At 43.3% G+C, this 12,568-nt stretch overlaps 2 protein-coding genes across 6 annotated transcripts in view; both read right to left on the bottom strand.

The window, feature by feature from the left end:
- The window catches only part of kdm6ba (lysine (K)-specific demethylase 6B, a), an 88,344-nt gene extending 82,496 nt beyond the window's left edge, over positions 1–5,848 (bottom strand). For all 3 annotated transcript variants that reach the window (XM_026352559.1, XM_026352555.1, XM_026352557.1), the window contains exons 1-3: positions 5,336–5,848; positions 3,419–3,623; positions 3,194–3,234 (exon numbers count right to left, since the gene is read on the bottom strand). The gene's annotated coding sequence lies outside the window, so the exon portion shown is untranslated. The remainder of the gene's footprint in view (positions 1–3,193; positions 3,235–3,418; positions 3,624–5,335) is intronic.
- Positions 5,849–8,442: 2,594 nt separating this feature from the next.
- dnah2 (dynein, axonemal, heavy chain 2) overlaps positions 8,443–12,568 on the bottom strand; it is a 62,976-nt gene continuing 58,850 nt past the window's right edge. For 2 of the 3 annotated variants that reach the window (XM_026353379.1, XM_026353380.1), the window contains exons 85-88: positions 10,682–10,858; positions 10,369–10,443; positions 8,890–9,040; positions 8,608–8,762 (exon numbers count right to left, since the gene is read on the bottom strand). In XM_026353379.1, the coding sequence (XP_026209164.1) occupies positions 8,608–8,762; positions 8,890–9,040; positions 10,369–10,443; positions 10,682–10,858 (558 nt within the window). Of the gene's footprint in view, positions 8,763–8,889; positions 9,041–10,368; positions 10,444–10,681; positions 10,859–12,568 lie in introns of all 3 variants that reach the window. The other variant, XM_026353378.1, reaches the window with a different exon arrangement.

The following is a 12,568-nucleotide window of genomic DNA, read 5'->3' on the forward strand; positions in this document are numbered from 1 at the left end:
ATAGTTATGCACACACAGGTGGATGTGCCAATACACACCCACCCTTCACATACACACAAATACACAGCATACCAACAAAGGCCTGTGACAGTTGGGTAATGCAGGCCAAACAACAAGCACAGCAGAGGACAGGAGGCATGTTGGACATCTTCCTCTTTGCAAACTCTGTCACCTCTACACACAAACACAAACACACAGATCCTACAAAGAGAGCTCACAGGAGAACAAGTACGCACACACACAAACCCGATGCCCTCTTTTACAGGCAAGTTATATAACCAGATAGGCAGAGGAGCTCTCTTTTTGCACACCTCTTTTTTCATCTCCATTCCTCTTCTCTATCTTCAGCTTGTTTTTTTTTTAAATTTTATTTCATTGCTGCATTTCCCTCTGTTCACTTGTAGTCACATACAGTTTTCTTTAGACGGAGTCAGCGTTACTTCTTTTCTACTATCTCTTTTATGAAAAGCTTTAAATGCCCTTTGATGACAAACTGCATCACTGTTCAAAGCTTTAATATGGACAATGTGGTAATACACTCTCACAGACCTCCAGGAGGTGGATGATGTCAGCTCCACCTCTCCTCGTTGCCTCCCTACACCACTCCTCCCTCAATGACACCACTGATGATGACAGAGGAGGACGATGAAGATTCTCTCCCCCTCGTCTCTTTCCTGTCCTCCTCCTCACCCACTGCTTCCTGCCATCCTCCCCCCTGGGCATCCTGACTCAGTTCTAACCACCTCTCTTCCTGTCTCTCCTTCTACATCCTTCCTTCAAATCTGTTCTTACTTAAACCAAAGGCATTTTGTCCTAGTTACTTCCTTGCTTTCTTTGACTGCCAGGGTATGAGATGGTTTTACACAAGTGCAAATACATGGTCTTAGTTTTTTTATATTAAGGTAACAGCAACACATAATATAATAATTATCTTCTGGAGGAGACTAGAAGATAATTATTGTTATGATAACTCTGCCACAGGAGTAATGAAGAAGTGTGGATGCTTCACTTAAGTTAACATTAAATAAGTTAGAGGTTTTTAGAACGGATAAAACTCCACTCAATATTCTGACAGCAAAATCATTTTCTGTGCTGCCTCCACAGAGTGTGTCACATGTGGATGGCAAATGGAGTGGAGTTTAGAAGAAAGGAAAGCAGATGGGAAAAACACATGCCAATTCTTAATGTCCTGTCCTACACCCTGTGCTGAACACTCACACGGATGCCACCTGTTTACAGAAAACCAGATGAAAATACATCAAATCACTGCCAATTCTGGGGCCAGAAAAGCAAGGCTCATTTGAAAGTTAATTTACTGGAATGTTCACTTTAGGTATTAGAAAAATAGTAACGTCACGCCACTTTTAAACTACTTTTTTTGTACATATCTGAGCTCTATTCTCCCATTTGTCTTTGCAGGACTGGGGCTTTACTGTGTTCTCCTACACCTCTACGAAGCAAACTTATGCATCTAATATACATACGTATACCACTCATCTACCATTTACAAATAACAGTAGTCTATGGAGCTCTAAATCCAAAGGGAATAGGGTGCAAGGCACTAAGTCTAAAAGGTGAGTGTCCACACTTGTGAATGTCAAAGACAGAGACAGACTGATGCTGTCGTGCCGACTGGTGCCAGCACTCGCACCAGAAAATGTACTGTAGCACTGTCTTTAGCAAACAAACCTGTTACCACAGTCAGGCCACTAGTGATTTAACTGTGACTGTGCCAGTCTTCAGGTGAGTCAGAGTGGCTCATCGTATGCAGCTCAATATAAGTCACAATAAAAGTAAGTGTGTCTTTGTCCCCAAGAGGGAGACGAAACCAGTGCAGAGAGGGTTGAAGGTGTTTTGAGATGTGTGTCACAGAGTGTTTGAGGACTGTGGGTGTGGAAATGAGAGAGAGTTGGTGTTATGGTAGGTGTGTGTATGCCTAAGTAAGGTTATTTGATGTGTGAAACTCAAGTGAAGTGCACATGTATGTGTGTGTGTCTGTTCTTGACTCTGGACCTACTCAATCAATGTATCAATGTAGTAGCTGCAGAGACGACATCTACAAAAATCAGAACAAAACTCATCTATAAGAGGCTGAGGTACATTTGGAATAATCAAGGGTCAAAACCCTACCATTTAGAAGTGATACGTGTCACCCAACACTACAGGGGCTTTAGAAGAAGGGAGATTACCAAAATGAGTTGTATGCATAAACAAGCATCATTCACACAGTGACTCTGGTTCAAAATAGAGCACTGTGTCACAGAGATCAATGCAACCAAGTCAAACTAGCAGCCTATATCCCAGAGTGGGTGAAACACTAGTGTAATACGTTGCAAAATTATTGGAATTTCCTTTCTAGCGGTTGCAATTAAAGCAGACTAAGGACAATAATCCTCCAAGTATGTTTTCTTTTCTGAAAACAGTAAGAAAGGTTAAGATGGAAACAGAATAAAAGGACTTTCTACAGTGAATCGATCCCAGATCAGCATGATTAAAAAACAGATGGAGAGAAAAACAAGAGAAAGAGAAGAGAAAATACAACAATTTATGTTGAAGAAAACCACTAGTGTACTGAGCAACATACACAGAATGGGTTGGCCACAACAAACATAATAATAATAAACAGCCAATGACGGTACTGTGAGAGTTGTGAAGAAGAAACCCCAGAAACAACAGTCACGAAGGTGTTACAATCCACCATTCAAAGAACACTTCCTCAGCAGCAATTCAAGGGCCATACCACAATATGCAAACCTCTCATCAGCACTCAGAATCAGAAAGCCAGGTTTCAATTAGCAAAAAGTGCAGAGATGAACAGTTTTATGAACCATGAGACCAAGATAAACTTCTACTAAGGTGATGGAAAGGCCAAAGTGTGGAAGAAGAAATGATCTGCCCATGATCCAAACCATACACAAGGCAGTATCGCCATGGCTTGGGCTAGCATTTCTGCTTCTGAAACAGGCTCACCGATCTTTACTGATGATACCACGATGTACATGTGAACATATTGTACCACTTTAATAGTTCAACACATTGGTGCAAGTAAACACTTCATTGTTTTCTACAGGACAGACAAAACAGGGATGACAGAGAATACCAGGAAGACTAAACAGTCAAGTCACTGCACCATGTGTCCCTGCAGGCCAGGTGCAGGCATGTTAAAGTCTGGGTCAAAGGTCAAAGGTCTTACCTGAGCAGATAGATGATGGTAGCCACATGCACAAAGCTCACCTGCAAGAAAAATGTGTAAACAGTAGGTTTAATATGAATAAGTCCAACTATTTGTTGTACTGTAGTTACTATGTGAAATGGTTTATATCTAATTAAAATAAATCTTAGAATAGATATAAAAAATAAACCACCGTGGTGGGACAGGTGGCACACTGGCCTGTCCGATGGTCTGTGTCCACCTTACCATAACTGAGGACTGCCAACAGGATTCTCCATTCCCAGACTGTGCGCTCCATCTCGACAGGCTGTGCTGGTGAGTTTAGATTTGCCAGTTCTGCCTACAACAGGTCAGACGCCAAGTCCGGCGTTTTCATTAGTGGATTCAGTCAGGTGCTGGAGGTTCCTCAAAGACGACACAGCAACACTCAGCCATGTTCCTCACGGCACCTCTGTGAATGAGAAAGTATGAATTAAACTTAAAAAAACAAAACACAGGAAACAGTAATCAAGTAGGGAGTGCTCACGGTATGTCAGTGGCCATTTAGGGAATAACCACAATAGTGCTGAATCTGGTGGTTTTATCTAGTGCAAAGTTAACAATTTAACAATATAATCAGAGAGCACAATGTGCCTTTCAGCACTGTACTGTGAGAAATATCAGCAGAGCACGGCTCGATCGCACACGTGTCACCATCTAGAGGAGAAAACACACTCTTACACACAGCTAATGTACTGTATGTAAGCAAGCCACTTTCCCAGCTAAGAGTGGAGCTGAAAGAGGTGGTAAACTTCATTAAATCGGTGAGGTTTGTTCAGTAAGCTATACATTAAACTAGAAAGGTGTCGTTTTGATTTGGTTTTCTTGAAACAGAACAGTCAACGTTCAGTCTTATTATTTTATTTTTTATTTTATTATTTTCAGCTGTGTCTGTGGGCATGACCTTGTGGTGTGGTGCATTGTGGGATATCAGGAAGTGCACAATGCGGGTTGTTTACATGTTGTTTGTGTGATTTGTGTGTTGGTTTGTGAACTGAATTCAAACATCTCAACAAACAAAGACAGCAGCTATTTGGTGCTGAGCCTCTGCAGCACTCATACTTCTCTGGGTGGACCCAGCTACACAGAGAACCCCGGACTGCGGCAGGAGAACCGTGCTCAGACCCACAGAACCCTAAAGGAACCTGAAGCGGCCCCCGGGCACTGTCGGTCCTGTGTCGCCACCTAGTGGCGAAACCCCGGAAGTGCTCCAGCAGGAGGAGAGGGGTGGAGTCCGACAAAATGCGAGGAAGCAAATTCAAACGCTCTTCCTGGAAATAGAGGAGAACCCGCCACAACTTCACCACATGACATGTCAGAAGGGAAATGCGACACAGCAGCGAGCGAGGTGTGCTGCCAAAAAGTGGCTCTCCAGCCAGAAAGGGGTTACGCGGGAGCGCGCGCAGCCAGTTAAAGACGTATCCCCCCAGTTCGTCTGCGACTCCAGCTGATTATTTAGTGTTCATTTAGTATTATTTCAGTGTCAAACTGTCGGAAAGTGCAAACACGGTACACCACATGTGTTCCTGTGATTATAATAATGTTAATGTCTCTGCAAAACTTTGAGGACATTTTGACCACATCACGGTGATAACAGTCTTAAGAGGCCGATGTCATGTATGTGTATGTGTATTTACACATATATTGGACTCTTTATTTTCTGCCTGTGTGCCTGAAACTACTGTGCTGCTGTGGACTTCATATAAAATAAGACCACTCGGAGTCTTTGCAGCATTTTACGTGAACGCGGCTTCTTTTGACTGTGGCTCTTTAATCAAAATGTCACATTTCACACAGTTTTCCCACTTTGTGACGGTTCGATACTGAAATAAGCACTGGGCGATCCGTCTGTGCGCGCTCCCGCGGACGGCAATCACTTTCTGGCGGAGAGTCACTTTTTGGCAGGACACCCGATTTCATTCAAATAGCCGCTATTTAACCCACTCTAAGCACAAATGTGACGGTCACGCGTGGCGTGTGCGGCCCGCGGACACGAGCCGCGGCGGGCTTTGCGCCTTTCTAAACGTGGGGCTGAGTTGGAGGAGAGGCGATTGCGACATCAGTAAACTCTACCTTCCCGTAAACTCTTCGCTCCTTACCGTCAGAAAACATGACATCACTGACCTGAGTTTGAACACGAGCTGCTGCTGCTGCTGCTGGTGGTGGTGCTGGTGCTGCTGGTGGTGCTGGTGGTGGGGGCAGCTGGATGAAACTGCAGCTGGATGGAAACTTCTCGAGCTGATCCGTGCAAAGTTCCAGTCGGTGACACTGCAGCAGTCCTTACATAACATCACCTCACACTCAGGTGGCCTCGAGTGGTCGTGAAGGTGCGTCCGACCACCGCGATGATCCAGCTTGCAGCCCGGGTCTGCTGTGCTGCTGCCCGTGTCCTCGTTACAGCATGAGAGCCCCACTAGTTCAGGTTGTTTTCAATGGAGTCTCGCTGGTTCCCGTGCTACAGTGAGGCAACGCACAGCTTCACATGTCCGCACACATCACCTGCATCACCTGACCGAGTCTGCATCGTGTTTACCTTTTTCCCCTGTGCGATCCCAAAATCTGCTGGGGAGGTGCCGCGATGAAGCAGTGGACTAGTAGAGAGGATCTGCACAGGCAGCCCATCTCTGTTCCCAGCAAGGAATGACGCAGCCCACTAACAGCCCCCCCCCCCCCACACACACACACACACCCCCTCCAAAAAAAGCAAAAAAACAAAAAAAAAACAAGAAACCACAAAACGAGCAGCCCATTGAAGGTCCGTGACGGCTGGAGGTGCAGACGTCGACTCGGGGAGCTCCGTCCACGCAGGACGATCACAAAATGTGGCTGTGTTTCGCCCATGGGCAAGGCATGACGGATACACTCATCCCTGCTCCTGCATCTCTGCACAGTCATATCGCCTTACTAAAGGACTGCTCAGCTCCTCTCTCTCTGTTTTTTTTTTCTTCTTTCCTCCCCTGAAGACCATCTGCTAAAAAATCGCCAGCTTCTCTGGGATCCAGGGAAGCGAGCGTTGCATTGGGCACAGATTCCTAATCACTCCCCCCAAAAACAGCAACTACTCTCGGTTTCACTGAGCCGGAGGCTCCACGGCGATCCTTCAAGAAATTGCGCAGTTTCTATTCCATTGAAACGGAGACTGTGTCCTTCTGTCCCCGCTGAAAACCTCTTTCCCTTCCTCCTCCTCCCTCCTCTCTCTCTCCTTCTCTCTTCCCTCACGCAGGTTTATTTTCGGTGGAAGACTCTTGGACATTAACTGCCCCGCCTCCACAGTCACTGGCAAACATACTGTACAACTTGCCCAAATTCCATTATTAACTACTATTCAATGGAGAACAACTGGACCCCCCCCCCATATAACTATTGGATTGTAGAGTCAGGCTCTCAGTGGTGAGTATAGACACTGTACAAAAGGGGCCAAGAGCCACTTGAGGAATCAAAAGTTGCTGGAGATGTCTGCTAATCTTGTCAGGTCCTTGCCAAGGAACTTAAAAGTAGGACATGAGCACACTGGGAAATCAATTTAAAACACAAAGCAAACCCATCGGGGGCCAATATGGCTCCAAAACAGATTCAGTTGGTCCCCCAGGGGTATCTGAGGTGGTGTCACAGGGTGCCAACCTGCAACAGGGGCACTACAGAAAATCTTCACATGACAAAGTATGGATTTCCTCATCACACGCGTTTCTTCAGAACACAGGGATTTTAGAAGCGGCTGTATGTGAGTGGAGAAACAGATGGAGGGAGCTGGTTTCCAGTACCCTCAAGAAATGAATTTCTCAGTGGACCGAGCCCTCGAGAACCTTGGCTTCACTAATAAGATATGTGGTGTTTGAACACAGAAGCAGCACCTCTTACATAATAGTTGAACATGAACATTTATATCACAGCATGGCAGTGGAAAAAAAAAGAAGATGGGGCAAGAGTATAGAAATCCAGTGAATGATGACTACACAACATACGTGAGGAAATCCATACATGTGTTTTCATACCACGTTTACATTCTAGTTCATATGAGACAAAGCTTTTACCTATAAAAACACCTCCCTGTTCTGATATCTTTGTTACAATAAGCCGATCTGAATTTGAATTCCATGTGTTGCTATGAGCGCGCCCCTCCATCTCCCACCCAACTAGAGACCACCAGTGTACACACAGACACACAGACACACACACACACACACACACAGACCTGGGTCTGATAAAGAGGCTCTTAAACCCTGAGGAAGTCTGTGTTCGGTCTTTCAGGGGGACAATCCCTAAGTCTGAATACAACCTTGAACACAGGTCCCCCCCCCTCTGGTTCCCCTCTCTCATTACTGGACCATTCTTCCCCCCCGGCTCACTTTCTCCAGGGTCCTTCTCTTGTTTTTCTCTCCCTCCCTTTTCAGGAGTTTGGGCTGAGTCTTTTCCAGTGGGGAAATCCGGGCCTTCTCTTTCACAACTCTGAGCGACTCCAAACGTCTTGTCTGTGAAGCTTCATTTGAATTCATTTGTTTGAATAGGTTCATTTCTCCTTCAGTTGCTCCCTCTTTCTGCCCTCTTTTTCAGCTCGGGGGAAAGGCGTATTAGCATAAAAATATCCTTTACCTCACCTTGATTAATTGCGTTGTTTGCATATGTGCCTCCGTGTGTGTTCTTGCTGTGTGAAAGTATCCATGTACCTGAGAGAACCAAGCACAACATGTCCTCTTTTTTTTACAAAATTAAAATATTCTTTGTTTTTAACGAGGTTTAACAACGAGTAATTAAAATAAAGCTCATCTGTTTTTCCCAGACTGTATGTTCAGTGCATAGAACTAGGAAGTAATGTATTATGGCATGTGTAAAAACAATGCGTTCATTTCCAATGTCGATCAATGTAACTAATGTTCCACAGCCTAAGGGTGTCTTCACCAAATGTTTTGTCCATTGTGTTATGTTAAAACTAAATTCAATGCCAATTCATCACGGATTACCACAAATTCAGTATGTATACATGACCAGCCCAATTCATCCAGATGTTAGAAAGATGAATGGTTCTAGTAAAATATACTATTTTATAGTACAAGACATATTACCTTTGTGTGTGTGGACATAGGTGAGTAGGTGTGTTAAAAAAGGGTCAGCAAGACTGATTCAGGTTTGTGAAGATGAGCGAATAATCAGTCAGCTGACAGCAGAGAAGATGGAAGAAGAGAAAAGAGAGGAGTCCAGAGGCCTTAAATAATAACTCAGTCCAGTTACTGGTAAACCTCAGATGTAAAATCCGGCTTTATTGACTATAAATGTTAGAGAGGTACCATACCATAGTCCTTAAATTAACAAATAAAAAAAATAAAGTAACAAACAGCTAAAACATAAACATCAGTAGGAACAAAGTGTCAGAATGTGTGAGTGTGTGTGATTGAAGGCCTTCAGTTGTCCAGGCTCAGAAGAAGAGCAGTCCCTCTCTTGATCCAGTGGTCTGGAGTCACAGCTCCAGATTTGAGTTCTACACCGACTACAAAAGACGCTCGGTCTCCCTTGCCGGAACGCACCGGGAAGTAGTAACACGGACACAGGTACATACCTACACACACAGAAGAATCAAAAAGAATATAAGAAAATCAGAAAGTGTACAGAACAAGGAGAATACATTTGTACAGTGAAGAGGGGACAGGAAGGGAATTCCTGAAAGAAACTCTCCGACAACCTACTTTTGGCCATCTTCTTGCGGTTTTCCACAGGTCTGAAGTGGATGGTGGGGATGGGACAGACCATTTGCATGGGTTCAGCTTCTATCAGGCAGGAGTTCTTCTTGTCCCAACCAGCCCCCTCCAGGTACAGACCTCGGACAAATACTCCATCCTTGAGGAAGGAGAGGTACAGAGTGCAAATGATGAACAGAGCAACATGGAAAGAAAAAGGGGCAGTGAGGTCAAGGTAGGGCAAGAGACATAAACACTTATTAGTGATACACCGCTTTGAATAAGTGTTTCTAATAGCTTTGGTGATTAAGTAATGAACTGCAGAGGAAAAAAGGAGGGAGAAGATAGGGACAGGGCAAAGAGGAGGACAGAAAAAACAAGTGCCATAAGAAAGGGGAAATGAAAAACAGGAGTGGCACAGAATGGGGAATGGGAGGCCATAAGAAAGGAAGGAGAGAGTAAGGAAATAGAAGGAACATAACCTTTTAGGAGGAAAAGATAGCTAGAGGGATAAGAGGGAAGGATGAAAGAGCATGGCAGAGAAGGAGAGAATCAAGAAAAGAAATACAGACGTGTGAAAAAAGATTTCACCCCCTCCTGACTTCTTCTCTTTTACGTACATCTCATCGCAAACGGTGGCAAATGTTCAACCCAAATCTAACATAAAGCAAAGGCAACATGAAGTAACAGGTTTAAAACAGGTTTCAAATAATAATACCAACTATGCCTTTGGAAAAAAGTACTTAAGTATTTACCCCCTTAGTTACTACATGTACAGATGTGGACAAAATTGTTGGTATCCTTCTGTTAAAGAAAGAAAAACCCACAAAAGTCACTAAAAATGCTTGAAACTCACAAAAATAAAAGTAAAAATAAATAAAGACTTAAAATAACTAAAATCAGACATAGCGTTTTGAGCTTGGAGTGGTCTGTTAGTTGAGCTAGTTCAAATAGTGATGACTTCACATTGGTGATTAGCTACAGGACAGCCTTTATGTCTTTGGTTCACTTCGTTTTATGTTAGATTTTGTTTGATAAACACAGTTTACAGTTTCATATGAGATGCAAATAAAAAGAGATCTGGAGGAGGTGACATTTTTTCACAGCACTGTACAAGTTTTGACAGAAAATAATAGATTTAGAGCTTAAACAGTAGCACAAAAGACAAGAGGAGCTGAAAGTGTGCTTCGGTTTCACAGTACCATAGCGAGCTAAAATGAAGTACAAGGAGGCAGAGAAAGATATTCTGGAGAGGGAGTGACAATAACAAAGAATTGGAACTGTCAAAATGTGAACTGCAAAAGTGTGAAAGAAGACTGTGGAAGGAGGCACAAATGGTGCTGCTACGTTTTACAGGACGAATCCAGTGTTTGAGAAGAAGTGAAAAATATGATGGAAACTGGTGATAACATCTAAGAGGTAATGGTGGTGGTGATGGCAGATTTGTGGGGCTCTTCATGGAAATGAAAATGTGTGTGAACCAGTCACCTTGGGGGGGTAAAGAAGGTTGCTGTCATCTACAGTGGACACTATGAACTCCCAGGACAGCGTATCCACTGAGATCTACAAGAACAGTTTCACACAATGTTAACTCTAGGCTGGACAACACTGATACTATTCAAAAGTCCATCAAGGATGTTTCCATTCACTGCATTTTTAAAAATTAAACAACATAAATTAAAGTGAGAACAATTGACTTACAGGTCTAGAATGACATAGCAAGCTGGGTTTGGCTTATAAATCCTTTCAAAAAGCTACTGAATAAAATTCAAAAACATACAGTCACTGTATGAACACTCACGTTGTGCTGTCGAGCAGAGGACTGCAGCACCGCGGTGAGGAAGCCGTTGGGAAAGGTGAAGCCAGAGAGCCAGAACAAGATGGGGGGCTGGGCCGTCTCTGCCCAGCGTGCAAACTGATCAACTCGCTGGCAAAGATCCCTGGTCCACGCTGCCAGTGGCTTTAGTGAGGGGTACGCCTTGTAGACAGAGAGAGTGGCAGAGAGAGAAAGAGAAGGAGGGGGGGGCATGGCAAATCTACTGTAATTTCATGCTTCCAGCTGTTGGCACATAATGAGGAGGAAGTTCAGTAGCAGTAGAAGTTCAGTGCCATGTAACTCACATAACACACAAAAGGATGCAGGAGTGATGAGGGAGAACTCTCATGTAAACACAAATCTACTACTTCCTTCGACTGATGTGATATTTCTTAGGAACAAACATTCTATGGAGAGAACTACATGCGATCCATAGACATTTACAAATAATTTACCACAGTGTAATCATGACTCTAACAATTAGTGGTAATGCAGAAAAATAAAAAGATATGACAATAAATATGTCAGTGTGGAGAGCAGGTTGTTGTCAAATCAGTGTTATATTTTTTTCTATTTAACTTTGTATTGATAAACTGTGATAAATAAAGTTTATGTGTGTTATATTTTATTTTCCGTACCTTGGTTTTATCACATCTTGCTGGCTATCACCAGAGTCTTGCCATTTGAAAAAAGGGAACAGACCTTAAACTGTAAGACTGAGCTTTTATAAACCAATTAAAAGAACAACTCAGCTTATGTCATTGCCATTTAAGCACTTTTGCTCTGGCACACTGAAGATGTTACTGTTAACTTTCTTCAGGTCATTTTGACCTGGTATCTATCTTTCTGTCTGAACTTTTGACCCTCTCTGAGCTAGTCCATGGGAGGTGATTAAGCACAGTTATAAAGGTTTAGGTGAGTACACCTTTGCTGTTTGGGTCTCATGTCTTGTCTGTGCACAGACAGGATCTGGCAGACAGAGTGTTTTATTTTCTTTTTATTACTTTTTACATTTACCTTTTTTGTGACACCTTCCTCAATTTTATGTCTAATTTTCTGTACATATATTAGACTTTTGGTTGTTTCCATAATCTGTTTAACCCCTTTAAATAGGTAAAATTTAAACTGATGCACAGCCTGAGCTAAGAGAGTCATCGACATAAAATTTTAACACGAAGAAAGACTGACACATAAGAACACATTTAAAGCCTATGTAACTGAAATCCATGCACATATGCTGTAAAAGCCCTAAGCAAAAACACAAAACTTACTTACATGAAAACACACACACTCTTGTGAAGAAAGCAGACAAAATGGAGAGAGACGGAGGGGCAGGCAGGCCAAAATTAAAACCATGAGAACTAATGACAGGCTGCCATGCCAAGGAGGGGTGGAGAAGAGAGGGATGCAGTGATGGAGGGATAAAATGAGAAGGACAGGGAGTCTGTGAGGGGCTGTTGTTGCTGCTTGGACAACATGAGATCAGATTAGACACAGAGAGATAGAGAGAAAAAAAGAGAGCAGAATGGAGAGAACAGTACATGGGAGCTCTATACAAGGCAGAAAAAGGAGAGCAACACAGACAGCGGGTAAACCAAGGTACACAGAAGAGAAACAGAACAAGATACAGCAAATGAGAAAAGAGGTGGTTAAGAGCCAGAAATAGAAAAAAAAAAAAAAGAAAGAGAATAACAGAGTTGTGTAGTTCACAAGTGGTCAGTGGAATAAAGAAGCTCAACTGGAGGCAGCAGCCCTAATAGCTGTCCAATACTCCTATAAAAGGAAAGAGATACACACACAGACACACACACACACACAGATGCACCTTTAGTACATCCAGCAGTAATAAGCCGCTGGCTACAGCACAATGAG

This window comes from Anabas testudineus, chromosome 18 (genome assembly GCF_900324465.2).
Source record: "Anabas testudineus chromosome 18, fAnaTes1.2, whole genome shotgun sequence".
Classification (NCBI taxonomy): Eukaryota; Metazoa; Chordata; class Actinopteri; order Anabantiformes; family Anabantidae; genus Anabas; species Anabas testudineus.